Source organism: Siniperca chuatsi, linkage group LG9 (assembly GCF_020085105.1).
Source record: "Siniperca chuatsi isolate FFG_IHB_CAS linkage group LG9, ASM2008510v1, whole genome shotgun sequence".
NCBI classification, from domain to species: domain Eukaryota; kingdom Metazoa; phylum Chordata; class Actinopteri; order Centrarchiformes; family Sinipercidae; genus Siniperca; species Siniperca chuatsi.
The window spans coordinates 30,321,879-30,336,779 of NC_058050.1; the positions used below are offsets into that span (position 1 = coordinate 30,321,879).

Consider the following 14,901-nt stretch of genomic DNA (forward strand, 5'->3'; position numbering starts at 1 on the left):
GGATAGCATTGAAAGCAGTTAAGTCCATTCAAGTCAATTTTATTTATCAGTTGTTCCCAACCTTTTTGGCTTGTGGCCCCTTACAGGTTGGACATGAGGTACTTTTCCTTCTAGATTATAGTATTTCACAAGTAAAGTCTGATAAACATCATTTTTGTAACTTTTTTTATTTAACTTTTATCCTTAAATCAAAAGGGTCACAAAATGGCTAATCCTGGGATCCCTTGGGGGGGTCCCTACCCCAAAGCACAGATTGACCCAAAACCATACATTTGCCTGTACAACATACTACACCTTAGAATACTCCTGAATGCAATAACAGAATAATATAAAAATTAGCTGGCGTCAACAAATGCAGGTCATATATGCTCATGAGTCAGTAATAAAACCCTCATGAAATCCTTGCCACAGAACAAACAGGTGATGAAGAAAGACCATTAGAGAAACAGCTTGCAGGTACAATAAGGCTTTTCTTAAAATGCAAGTCACAACAGTAGGCAAATCAGATGTACTGGAAAGCAATAATAATAATGTCAGCGTCTTTCAACCAGATTATGTGTGATCGTAGGCTACCTTGAAATAAAACTGCTCCTGATGTAGGGACCAGTTTCTCTATTTTCACCATAATTTTAAGCCTCATGTTTCAGCTTGGCCATGACACATTCAGACATTGCATATACCTATCATAATATTTAGACACTGTATAAATATGTATATAATATGTAACGAGCTCCATCAAACTCCAGTTCCCAACAACTCCTCTACAGCTGTTCGTCCACTAAAGATGACATCGTTCACTGACACACCATCATAGGAGGAACCAACCAGAGACAGCGAGAGATTATTCTTCCTTATGAAGCTACGCATGGACTCTGGAAAGGCAGACAGACACACCTTAAAATTATGTTTCACTACACCTTGTAAATGTATAATTTTTAGATGTAATGTATAAGTCAATACTCACCTACTCTCCGAAAGTGTCCTTGATAATACTGAGGTATACAGTCCTGACAAGATCAAAAATATACGAGCCCATCACTAATACAACATACCGATATACAGTATTTGTTAATAGATGACAAACATTAAGTTACACCTTGTAACAATTTAAAAAAAAAAAAAAAAAATGATTGAATTAAAAGAATTAAGTGCATTTTTGACATGAATTAGTAACTGGTTTGGAGTTAACATTTATTTACACAGACAGTCCTGTCATACCCTCTGTAGAGCCACCCAACTCCAGCTGGGTGCTGTGGTGACTCCCAGGTGGCAGTGCACTGCCTCAGTGGCTCTTGCTAAAAGACACTCCTTTGTTACTGCTTCTGGGGCTCCAAACACTTCCTGGAACCAGGCCCCACCCATCATCACCTAGAAGACACGGTCATGACCGTAGGTCAGAAGTGTGGACTCACTTCAATGAACTAGAGCCTTATGACTGGAAAAAAAACACGGTTCTTCACTGTAAAGCACTGCATACCTGTTCTGTTGCTGTATATTGTTACAAGCAGTGGCACTTTGCTTTAATCAATATTTTTATATGAACAATGGATCAAATGATTAGGTGTAATATGAAAAGTGTGTAATGTCACTCATAGTTATGAAGCCACAGATAATTATCACTGGGGAACCTTTTAACCTCTTTCAGCTCATTGTTTTGGTTTTCCTGTGTTGTGTCAAAGTCTGGTTCCCCATCAGTTTGTGTTTCACCTTACCTTAACCTGAACCCAACCTAGCCCCAACCAGTCATCTCTGTAATGCCTAAGCATGACTTAATGTTTACACAAGTTAAACCCAAAAACCAAGCACTTAACTTCCTAGGAGTTGGTGGAGATCAAACCAGAACTAAAAGGAAAGTGAATATTGGAATCACATTCATCAGGTGGACACAAACATGACTCCAAATGAATGATAATGTTGCTCTGTGTCTGCTGGATGTGCAAATAGCCAAGTGTTTGCTAACACATTCAAAATAACTGTATAAAGTTGTTAATATGTCAGATGTTGTGTTTATTAAAACCATCAATTGATTAAAAAAAAAGTGTGATGAGACTCCGCAGCACAGAGAGAGAAAGCTCATGTGGACAAGCAAACAAGAAAGACGGAGCGTCCAAATATGGACAGAAGTGTTGACGTGATATAAAGTCACTTTCTTTGATCATGAAGCCTAATGTTACTTTAGAATTCTGTGGTTTATCAGTGAAGTGTGTGAACTACACTGCAGACTGGAGTCTGTTAACAGTAAACAGACAGATCCACTTTATATATGCTCGTCGTCTCTATGAAACGTCTCTATCTGCACTGCGCTGCATTATTATAAACTATGATGAACTGGTTGTGGGTCACATGTCTCGCCCTATCCAGGCGCTCTCCCTCTTCATCTCCTTGCAGTTCTCATGCCGTGTTGACTGTGTAGTTGCTGTGGCTGCTTTGACATACAGCATGTTGATGTTCAAGTTTGCTGTCTGCTGTAGTGTAAAACGTTCTCAAATTGTTGTTAATTAGATATATCCTGGCCATTCAAATTAATCCAAAAAAAAACCCAAACAAATATCGCACACCATTTAGTATTACGTCATATAGACTCAGCACTCCCAATTGTGACTGACTTCCAGCATCCCTGCTGATTACTGTACAAAAACACAACTTTATAACGTTATTCACTGATTTTGGTAAAACTGGATCATATGTTATGGATTAAATATTTTCTAGTTTTCCCTCTGATGTCCTCCGGCTGCTCTGCCTCAACTCTCTGTGATTTATGGAGTTTCCTGATGGACAGATAGCTTTACTTGTTGCTAAAGTAACCGTTACTGCTGCTTAGCTAGTTAGCTCAGTTAGCCGTGCAGCAAGCAGTCCCATTAGCTGACTCTGCCTGGACTGGGAGCTCGGAGCACCGGGGGAATGTTGGTGTTGTTTACACCACTCGCACAGGAGCTTTGGACCACCGGGCCCAACAGGGAATACAGTACTGAAGTGATTTACAGCAGCTCCGACCAGGACCCTGACCCCGTGGACGACGAAGACACAATGGGGACAGGAGAGGCGTGTAACGGGTATTGTTACTGTATTCCCTGTCATCAAATTTGCCTTTGTCGGTCTCGGAGGCTGTGTTCGGTCCCAGTCTGGTATAGGTTCCTGATATGTACACCGACCGTGTTCACTTGGAGGCTGCTGAGCCCAGTTCCGTTGCCACACCTTGATGAGTGGACTGACAGATTTCATTTTCGTTTTCATGTTGACCGCAAAAGAGCGTTGTGGCACATAAATGTAAATGCAATAGACTGGGGGCGCTGTTTCACTTATTGCATTTGAATATTGTCCACTGTACAGCAGGTTAAGTCTTTGAAAATTGAATGTCTAATACAGTTTTCATTTTCAAATTGTTAGAAAATTTCATTTTCACTTTGACTTAAATATTACTTGCATAAATGGAAAACCAGATTACACTGTTTATATTGCATTTTTATTTTTATTTATTTGAATTAACAGTTGAATATATATACTGTAAAACAGTTTTTCCATTTTCATTTTAATATGGTCAAAGAACGCCCAAGTGTGTGAAAATGAAAATTGGATTATTGTATTTTCATTTTTACTCAAATAACACATACATATGTGGTAAATTATAATGCTATTATGGAATTACATTTTAATTTCCAAGTTTACATTATCATTTTAATATAGTCCTCTATACGCTTCTATACAAACAAACTGGTCAACATGCAGTGAGTTGTGCTAATACTTTGATTTTAACTATCACATGATGTGCACACAATTCTTTATCAGTAGATGATGATGATACAAGTTTATTCAAAAGGATAAACCCCTTGAGATCTCGTTTTCGGAGGGGGGGGGTATCATGGCACATATCTCTGCTGGTAGTAAATTTATACCAGTCATACCACCCACCCCTTATTGAAAACAGCATTAAATCAATTTGATGCATTTATAGCCGAAGAAATTTTCCCTTTTCCTCTAAATGAGTGTGATTTCATAAAATTTTGTGGAACACAAAATGCGAATTTATACACTTACAATCCATGGGATAATTGCTTTTGAAATGCCAGCAAAATATTTTCCAAGTAGATACATCACAAATGGCAAAGACACTCATATGAGAGATTTTTCTGGGGGAGGGAGTGTGTGTGTGTGTGTGTGTGTGTACCGTCAGTCTAGTAGTCTGTCCATTAGGTCTGTTGTGTTGAGGGAAGGGTACAGAGTCATAGACCACCCCTAGTATGCCCCGATCCTCTGATGAGGGAAGCAGGTGACCAAAACCCTGACAACACACAGACACAGAGATTGTTGTATTAGTTTTGTCACTTTACTGGAAAAGCTCAAGAACTGACACAGAAAATATTATCACTTATTATCAGAGCCACAATATTATACAGCCACAATATTATGTGCAATTATTTGCCTTGATGTTGGCATCTGGGTCATCAGAATGCAAAGGATGCTTCTACATGAGGGAATGTACTTGGTGCTACTTCACAGGGTTTGTTTATGCCACATTTTGATTAGCACAGATTTCTTTGTGAATAGGACAAGAACATGCTTCTAACTGAAATGCACAAAGTCATAATCTTCACGGTTCAGAATGGAGTCCTTTTCTAGTCACTTTGAGAACAAAGAAAAATGCAAATGAGCTGTTTTTGGAGTTTTTTTAAAATACATCTACAACTTTCAAATCCATTCAAATGACCCCTGCAAACCCCCATTCAGAATTAAAAAATAAAGTGTTTTGTGTGCATGTCCTACTGTTATTCTTACCGTTACAGGCAGGATGGAACCCTCATACTCCAGATTTACCACAGCGACTGTTACTGTGGAGATGTCCTGCAGCTGCTGGATGAGAGGTTGACAGGAGGAGGGCAGGGCTGAGGAGAGGGCTGGGGGTGGGGGGTGAGAAGTGACTTCATATAGGGCAGAGAGAGGTGTAATAGAAAGAAAAATAGATCTTTCGTTTTTCTTGTGGATTCTATTGTGTTAGAATGAGTTCTAAAAAACTTTGGTATTTCACAAACCTGTGTACACAAAATAGTTTTATTTATTATTTTGTAACAGCAAGTGTAAGACATTTATAATTTAAATTTTTGGTTAAAATACTGAGATAACCTTTTTAATCATATAATTTCCAGCTATACTAAATACTTTAGGCACATATTGAAGGACTGTAAACATGTTGCAGTTCCTGCTGCTTATCAGAGAACATTAGGAGACCTGAAGGCCATGATTGATATTATCCAGTCTGAGTGTATTCTTCTCTTTTCCTGTCATGTAAGACAAAACATTCCAGTCATATTCTGTTAGCCACCACTTGCCTTTAGCAGGCAGTGCAGAGATGATGTGGTCAGCTGATATGACTCCATCCTCCAAATGGATCTACAGACACACACATGTATTATAAAGGCAGCCAAATAACACAAGAATATGAGAATCAAATAGTCAAGCATGTTTTTGTTTTCCAGCCTAAAAGCTCTGCTCAGACTTGCTGCCTATTGATTGGTTGCTGACCATCAAAAAACACAGGTCTTACCTAATATGAGCCTGTCAGAGGGCAGATGCCAAAGGGAGGAGAAAAGAGGGAGGACGAGGAGGAAGAAGGAGCCACTGACGCAAGAGTTACCATGCTGCTGATAGCGAGGAACTGAGACCATGATGGACAATGGAGAATAACCCTCGTCCCTTAAACATTTGGGTTTCTGTCTGTGTTTATATGTTAACCTAAATGAATGGAAACCAATGCCACGCTGTGTGTGACGGACCACAGAACACTGGGCCGGGCCCCAACCATGTAGCTGGAGTGACTCAACACTGCAGGAGACGACTGAAGCGCCACAGCCTGAGAGGAGAGAAGTTGAGTTCAAGTATGCCTACATCTTTTCTCTGAAATCGGCAACCATAGGCACACAGTGGTGTGGCCTGTTTGCAACTGGTATAACTGTAAAAGGGGCCAGTATACTCAGTCAGAAGTGCTTGTTGGATCGTTGAAGGGCTTCAGAGTATAACCCGGCCCTTAGGCTTGGTGGTAATTAATTAACAATTCCTACCTAACAATAAATAATTTCTCCAGTACTACCTTGACACTGGATAAGTGAAAAGTTTGACCTGCTGGTGGTGCTAGAGGAAATGTCAGAGGATCACGAAAGCAATTAACATCGTCTGGGGACCACAAATGTCTGTACAAAATTTCATGGCAATCCATCCCATAGTTGTCAAGACATTTCTCTAAAAGGCACTAAAGGAAAAGCCAGGGGATCAAAGATAGTGTACATCATCCTCATGCATCCAAGCATGCATCTAGGTAAAAAGTTTCATGGCAATCCATTGAATAGTTGTTGTGATATTTCAGTCTGGAAAATGGTAGACCAACCAACCGACCAACAGAATCAGAATCAGAACACCACCATCCCTAGAGCCACGACGCTAGCATGGCTAAAAATGGTGCCCAAACATCGTAGAACTTCAAAACTTGCAGATGAGTTATTAAAATATTTAATATTTGTTCTGCAGACAGGGAGAATAACGCACCACGCTCATAGTCATGTTCAGTTAAATGTAGTTTATAGTCTCCTCACTAACCTTCCAACCAGAGGCTGAAGGATTGATTTGTGTAACAGCTGCCTCTCTGTGAAGCTGCACTCTCCCGCTTTGTTGTAGGTACTCAGTGATGGATTCTGGGACAGACTCCACTCCCCTGCTCAGGGACCACTGGGCCCACGACTCTTTAATAGATCTCTGAGCCAGAGGGCCAGGGGGGACCACAGGAGTGGGACCTGCAGGTTTTCACACATACAACTTTAATAGCACACAGATTACAGACAACATGTAATGACCATTCCTCTTTGCACTGACTGAAAAACACAGGAATAATTCTGCTTTACGTTGAAGTTACAGTGCATTCCAAATCTAATGTGCTAATTTTGTCCAGTGGTATAAGGACTGAACTGGTCTGATGAAGCAAGTCAAAGTGCTTTACATAAGATAAAGAAATGCATTACAACTACATTTAAAACACAATGAGGAGGAAACTAAAATAAAGCTGAATCAAATGAAAAATATTAAATAAATTAGAGTAAACAAGGAATGGAGTTTCAGAACAGATACAGTGCAAAAATAAATAGCCCTAGGTTTAATAAGGGAAAGTACAGAAAATCAGAGGCTTTAAAGTTTGTAATTGAGATTGAAAGTGGCTACAGTGACCATTTGTCTGTCACTGTTTTTCTGGCTCTGGCATAGAAACGTGACATCCACTTACAAGCTCTGATTGTTTTTCCAACCAGGGAGACATCCATCCAGAACTATTAATCTATTATTAAGATGCTGGTGGTGATTCAGAGGTCTCAAACCAGGCTAATGAATACTGCGTATCCTAGCAAAATGCACTTTGGCCCTACGCCTGAATGCGAATTATAAACTAGCAGTACACTATACCTAACTGGAAGCTAGTGTAAAGATTTAAGAACAGGAGTAATGTGCTCAGTTCTGCTTGTTATTAGAACCCTAGCAGCAGCATTCTGAATGTGCAGCAGTTGTCTAATGGTCTTTTTGTGAGGACAGACAATAGTCCTGTCACTGTCAAGTCAATATCGTATAAGTCCAATAGATTACCATGATTTGGACATTAGTTTTTATAGCCCCAGAATACGGTAAGCCATAACTTTCAGTCTTTCCTCCTTGTTGCCAAATACAATGATTTCTGTCTTATTTAACTACTCAATACAATAGAATGGAATACAATAAAGTACCCATACATGCTACCTTTGTGAAGCTCACAATGTTACATTTTTGTAAGGCTTGATCAGAGAGGTGTTGATTATATGCTAGTCATTTATACTTCATGAAATGGCTGTGTGGTTGCATCACAGTCACAACAGTCAGTTAGTACTGACAGCATACAATCTGGGAAAGCTTGTACATTTACTCCTTTTGGAATCAAGTTGCTTCCATCCTCTCTGGCATATTGGATAGTTCTGTACCCTTCCACAAATCTTGTTAATAAATGATGAATCAACCCTAAGCCTATCTTTACATACAAAGAGATTCTTCTTTGGCAGGATTAACTCAGCACATTTCAGTGGAAACTGTCACAAACAAAAAACAAAGTCTTGTCATTTTAAGCTTCTTGTACCAGGGCACAAGGTGGTGTAAAGTCTCTTTAATCTGTTGTTGTACCACATGTAATGGTGGACTGTGGACAACAACATCCTGTATATTCAGCAGAAGACAAATGCTACATATATAGTAAATCTATGTGTACATGTACATGATACAGTAAGCTTGGCAGCTATGGCAGACTCCTCCTTTTTCATGTTTGAAACACTAATAATAATGATAACAGTTTTTTTTCTATTTTATTTGTTTACTTATTTATTCTTTCTTTTTTGCAGTCAAGGGGTATAAGTATAGGGCATAAGTGGTAGGTGGGGTTCTGGCTCTTTTTCCATTGTTGTTATTTGGATACTGTAACGACCCAAGACAGAGATGTTGATAACATCTTGTCTATGTTTTTGATGAGATTGTATGTATAATTGTATTTAATTATGATGTGTATGTTCCTTGTCTGAGTGCAGTCTCTTTTGTGTTATGTTCCTGTACCCTCACAAAACTAAATGGGAAAATTAAACAAAAAAGTTGGTCACAAAAGTAACAACAGTATGGTAACTGCTAGCATGTACCTGAGCCTAGCAGCATGCCCAGTGTCAGGGAACCTCTGTGCTGCTCTGCATTGTAGAAGACAGGAAAACAGGAACGCACACTCAACTTCCTGCAGTCCCCCGCAAACACACCACGACACAAACTGTCCACAGCTATGTCTGCCAGCTAGACACACACACACAGAGAAAGAAGTAAAACATTTATGGTCACATAAGAGACTACTGGTGACATTAATAAATGTGAATTGTAAGATTCACATTTTTTTAAGTCTTAATACAATTCTCACATGCCATTTGTACATTGAAAGAGTTACTGGGCGCTGTAATCATCCCTCCCTTCCATATTGGCTGTGAATAGATCCCTTCCAATGGTGACAGAGGGGGGGTCGCACTCAATGACAAGAAATCACTTTATTTACAGAAGACAAAACATTTTCGGCTGCCTTTATCAGTGAAGCAACCCCTTCCAAACATGACTCAGAACTAATATGAGGCTTCAGCAGTCTGAAGTCAGTCCATTAAGCAAATTAATAACAGCCCTACCTAATTTATAATTAAAATATTCAGCAGATGCTACCCTATTCTGCCTTTACTCCCAACCTGACACCACTCACAGTCAGATGGTAATTTAATGAAACTGGAAATGGTGTAATGACTATGACCATTGTCCAGTATACACAGGACATCTACAACGCAACGCTGCCATTCAGGTAATGCTTTGGTTTCACAGAAAAATCTGAACGAAGATCATTTGACAGAAAGTTCTGAGAGCTTCTCCCCACCTCCTTTCCCAGCCTCCTAGAAACAAATGAATGGATGGTCTCGTCATCCTCCTTGCTTTTCTTCACCAGTATCTCCATGGCAACACTCAACAGGAGGGGACGAGAGAAGGGTGGGACAGTCCGCAAAAGTCCACTGAAGGAAAGATGGAGAGATGGGCAGAAAGAAAAGTCAAAAAATCAAATTTTCTATTCCTATAGATGTATTAAAATGGATATTTATTTACTACTAACTAGCCAATCATAAACAGCATTCTCATCTAACCAGTCTTACCTTATACCTGAAGGCATCTTGTGGAGCCGTCTGTTGACGTACAGATATCTGTTCTTGGAGGCGACATGACTGTAGGTGACTGGCAGAATCTCCCCCCCAAGACCTAGGTCATCCACCTACACACATACACACACACACACACAAATTACACTTTTTAATAATGAAATAATTTTGAATGTCCACAAAAGACTGTTGAACCTTAAAGGTCTTATTTAGGCTGCCCTGTAATAATCCTTCAAACTTGGATGTTTAATAGTTTCAGTGCAGCCTGTTTATTATGTAGATGTTTCTTCATTGGCAGTTTTCCAAAACTCCAAGGTCCTCTATGTCTCAGAACAGATTTCAGTCTGTCATCTTCAGACAGTTCAATCACCTCTATTTGAGATGCTGCTTCATCTGCCAATAATGCAGCTTTCCAACAGGCCGATTGAAACTAAGCATATCGCAAACCAAAGTCCTCTATTTTCTCTCTGGAAAAGTCAGGGAAACATTTAGGCAAGGCGGATGAGTTATCCAATTCATATTTTTAGTTTAGTATTGAGTCTATAGTTTAAAGTCATCATTTGTGAGTAACTATTCCACAGCAACAGCAATCATTTTCATCTGTAATAATAATAATTAATAGTCTTTAAAATGATTCATCAATGCTTTTAAAATGTGTTGACAGAAAATCATCAGTTAACACACCACTGACTATAGTCTCATTCCTATGGTAGAACTCACCATATTGAGTGTGTTGCATCCCACTGCCCCAGCAGGTCGAATCCCTCTGGGTCCATGTTCAAACACTGCTCCGTCTGACCTCCTGGTGGACCACAGCCAACCTCCAAAACGACTGCTGGACTCCAATACAATGACCTGGAGAAAAAAAAGAGACTAAACTAAACAAAAAAATACAGATACTCCATAGATGAAAGGCAAATTTAGTAGAATGTAGTATTGTCGTGGTCCAAGTAGATTACATGTTATTTTGTTTATATATTTGATTCATTTTCAATCATTTTTACTTGTATATTTAATGTGTTATATATTTCCCTCCTTTTGTCAGGGGATGGGCTATCCTGCTGCTGTGTTTGGACTTTAAGGACCAAAACACTCCACTTACAAGTTGTAGCTGCTAAACTGCTATACATAACATATATACTTCTGACTGCTCCTGCTTCTGACTTCTGACGCAGGCTTTACAGTTTTATTTTTTAAGTACTCTATATAGAGTTCCAGGCACCCTTTCATTTTGGGTAATGTTACATTATCATGGGTAGCAATGCAGTTTAAGTGCCGATTGATGAAGCCTTCAGTGGATTGATTCATAACAATAACGTCACTTTAAAAAGATTTTTTTTTTGCAGTTTTCTAACTGATTTTCATAACATACAGAAATTAATGTAAACTAATTGATGCCTAGAATGGTAGATAAAATACATCAAAACTTTTTTGAATATAGACATTCATTCTTGACCTTCAGAACATGTATATTAAGTACATTTTCTAAACCCAAGGTTCACAAACTAGTTTTTCCTGAGCTTTCTTCACTGAAGAAGGCCATGGGATAAGGTCGAAAGCTCCGGTAAAAGATAGTCAGTCAACCTTTAGTTTAGAAAATTTTATCACAAAATATTTTATCTAAATGTCTGAAACACAGTAGCATGGTTTGCATGGTTAGTTGTGATGTAATGTCTTATAATATAGTATAATAATTAATTAAAAGCATTACAAATTAAGAATAAAAAAATACTAAATAAAATAATTAAGACCCACAGTCGACCAATAAAAATAATAAGACATGTGAGTTAAAAGCAATAGAGAATTGGATTGGATTGAATTGGTAAGAATAAAATAAAATATAAGTTAAAACCAGCAAACCAGACTACTGAAAAGCGTAGCTAAAAAGGAATGTTTGAGTTTGGTTTTAAAAGCGTTGGATAGCACACCTAACATGTTTGGGTAGGGAGTTCCAGCGGCTTGAAACATAAAAGCTAAAGGCAGTTTCATCAGTTTTCGTGGAGACCAGACGGCCTGTTCCAGATGACCTAAGCGGTCTAGCTGGTTCATAGCTCACAAGCATGTTGCAGAGATATTCAGGTGCCAGACCATGTAGGGCCTTAAAAACGAGCATTAAAATTTTAAAATCAATTCTAAAATGTACTGGGAGCCAGTGTACCGACCTCAGCACAGGCGTTATATGGTCGTATTTCCTTTTTCTAAAACTCTAGCAGTTACTTTCTGGAGTAGCTGTAATCAAATAAGATGAAATTCCTGTGAGCAGAGCATTACAGTAGTCTAGTCGACTGGAAATAAAAGCATGAATGATTTTTTCAGCTCCTCCTGGGATAAAAAAGCTCATTACCTTTGCAGTATTTCTTCAATGATAAAATCCGGTTTTAACTATGCTGTTGATGTTGCTCTGGAAAGTGAAGTCAGCGTCAAAGATGACGCCAAGGTTTCTGACCTTCACTTTCCAGAGACAGCTGTGACAGTTAAAGAGATTTCCTGTCTGATAGCCTTTGCCCCGATAACCAGGATTTCCGTCTTGTCATTGTTTAACTGTAAAAAAATTACTAGACATCCAGTTGTCAATATCCTTGATACATTCTGATAGTGTCAATATGGCTCACATCATCGGGGGACAAGGAAATATATAGTTGCGTATCATCAGCATAATTATGGTAACACACATTGTGTTTCTTGATAAGTACAAATTAAATAATAATGGGCCTAAAATTGGCTTATCCAAATATGTTATCCAATACATCTTCTTCACCTCATTATGGTGTGCCAAGCTGCAGTGAGCTCATTCCCGCCTCATGTGGCCGATGGAGAGAAAACACCCACTCCAACTACGGTTGGTGACAGCTGCAGTTGCTGTAGATGTTGTCAGACAAAGCTTGGAAAAAGGGCGCCCCCTCACCCCCCATAGTTTACTTGCTTAGTTTTGCTCAATTCCTGGATGCCCATGGGATCATGATTATGACACTCAATAACTGAGCCAAGATAGCCTAATAATGCTGTTTGAAATAACTTCAATCTACACCCAATACATTAAAAAAGGTCTGTCCAAAGGCATTTATTAGTTTCTGACTCTGGGAAAGTGGGATAAACAGTAAAACTCCCCAAAGCTACTGTATCGCTGAACTCTCTCTTTAACCAAATCACACACATTTAGGCTATTCTATGTGATCTCCTTTTGATAACTAATGTAATAATTAATGCAATATTTTTTCATTTCCCTTTACTGAGCCCAAGCTAAGTGCATTCATTTTTTATGATTCTAATATAGATGGTTTTTATTTCAGGGGAGGTGGCTACATCTGCTGTAAAACACTGTAGGAAACCCTGATACTGGCTTATCACAGGTATAATCTGAAATAATGTTTATGTTGGCTTCCTCTTGGGTCCCATATGGGATCAATAGACAACATGATCACAGCGGACACAACTGGACGTCATGTGACATCTTATACACTGCTTTTACCAACTACAGTGCTTTAGCTAATAGTAGCTTGAAAAGAGCTACTGAGGATTTGTGTACCATATAAAATGCGTGTCTTTGTGTGTGTGTTACCTTGGTAACCTGAGGGCTCTTGCAGAGGTAGTAAGATGCTGCCAAACCCCCAATCCCCCCTCCAAGGACTGCAATTGTTCTCATTAGCTGACTGTAAACACAAATCACATCCAATAACCAATAGAGCTTTAATACAGAATCAGGAGAGGTGAGAGGACAGTAGAGTTGAATATGCAGCTGCTGTGCTGTGACAGGGTGTGTCTGGTGAATGATGCCTGCTGATAATGATATGGAAAACAGTTTATCAGACGCATCGTTCTGTCACCCAGCAGTCTGTCCAACTGTCCGCCATTTTTGGTGCTTAAAAATAAAATGTGGTGCTTATAAGAAAACATAAAATGATGCCAACGTCGTAATTTTTTAATGAAAACTCACGGCCGAATTATCTGAAGTAAAGTTAGGAGCAGCTGAGGGTTTTTGAATGGAGGTTGGTGTAACAGCCAGTGAGCATTAGTCGGATGATGCCTATACAGCTTTCACCAGCCAATAACCAGAATAATACGCTTATTATGGAACAAAAACAGCTACACTTAGACTTGACTTTTAGGGCAGAGAGCGCAAAGACACTGGGATATGCACTGTAACTGAGGCTCTAACTGTGGTGTACCAAACTATCGGGAAGCAGCTGGAAAAAAATATACCGCCATACACACATCGATACTGACAGTGACGTCATCATATTTAGCTCGAAAACGATGAAACTAGATAGAAACTGTACAGTGTTACCTTTATATTTGACGCAACACAGGAAAGTGAGGTCCGTCTTCGGCGTGCTTGTGTTCCGACACCAGCAACAATAATACTTCCGACCTCACTCCTTCAGAATAAAAGCATCATCTCCGCAATTCCACTTCTTGATGTTTTATGGCATGTGGCAAACAATGACATGGTGCATTAGCGCCACCAACTGGTATGGAGTGTGGCTCGGTATTATACATCTATAACGATGATATTGATATTAACAACGCTTTAGCCATCTTTCCAACTATGTTTAAAGTAAAACAGTTCTGAGGAATTTGTTGGACCTCAGGAGATCCTGAAAAAAAATCCACTGTACTGGAACAATAGTAGAAGTTTTTTTATTTTTTTTATTTGGAGAGATCTGAGTGTGGATCTCTGCCAACAAGCCACAAAAATATCTCTTGGTGCTTGTGCTTGTTGCGATAAGATGGTATGGAAGTTGTTATTGGACTTTAATAATTGTAACCCACAGAAGACAATCCACAAATGTGTACCATGATCCACAAATATCTCACTATGTATACAGTCTATACCATAAACATGTATTTTTTTATTTGCGTTGTGTAAAGTCATATCCAGAAAAATACAGAGCGATTTGCAAATACGCATAACTTACTCTATAAAAACGTATTTAATTGTATATAAAAATGTTATAGATTTTACTAATGAAAATAGTTTCACCACAAAATACATGTAAAGTCATATTTACGCATTTGTGGATCCATTTGTACACGTGAAACGGGTTTTGCACATTTGTGGATCGCTTCCTGTCACGTTATGGGCCACATTTGTGACTTCCCTCCTATATGTTTGCAGAATTTTGTCCAATTCGTACCATAGCAGATCTGTAGAAAAAAAATCCACAAATGTGAGGTGCAGTTAGTA

At 39.0% G+C, this 14,901-nt stretch overlaps 1 protein-coding gene across 1 annotated transcript; it reads right to left on the bottom strand.

Annotated features, from left to right (window-relative positions):
- Window positions 1-148: 148 nt before the first annotated feature.
- On the bottom strand, window positions 149-14,142 carry ppox (protoporphyrinogen oxidase). The gene is made up of 13 exons (XM_044206470.1): window positions 14,002-14,142; window positions 13,276-13,366; window positions 10,437-10,571; window positions 9,714-9,829; window positions 9,443-9,575; window positions 8,682-8,826; window positions 6,586-6,779; window positions 5,325-5,385; window positions 4,774-4,892; window positions 4,166-4,279; window positions 1,219-1,368; window positions 965-1,007; window positions 149-872 (listed from the first exon to the last, which is right to left on the bottom strand). Exons 2-13 carry the CDS (start codon window positions 13,357-13,359, stop codon window positions 736-738), a joined length of 1,431 nt encoding a protein of 476 aa, XP_044062405.1. The 5' UTR covers window positions 13,360-13,366; window positions 14,002-14,142; the 3' UTR covers window positions 149-735.
- Window positions 14,143-14,901: the final 759 nt, after the last annotated feature.

What these genes read in the sequence shown, in the direction of transcription:
- ppox (XM_044206470.1), bottom strand. Translation starts at nt 13,359, where the DNA reads ATGAGAACAATTGCAGTCCTTGGAGGGGGGATTGGGGGTTTGGCAGCA. An exon ending in GGGCATGCTGCTAGGCTCAG is followed by an intron (nt 6,780 to 8,681) that starts GTACATGCTAGC and finishes GAAAACCTGCAG; the next exon opens with GTCCCACTCCTGTGGTCCCC. An exon ending in AGGACACTTTCGGAGAGTAG is followed by an intron (nt 873 to 964) that starts GTGAGTATTGAC and finishes CTGCCTTTCCAG; the next exon opens with AGTCCATGCGTAGCTTCATA.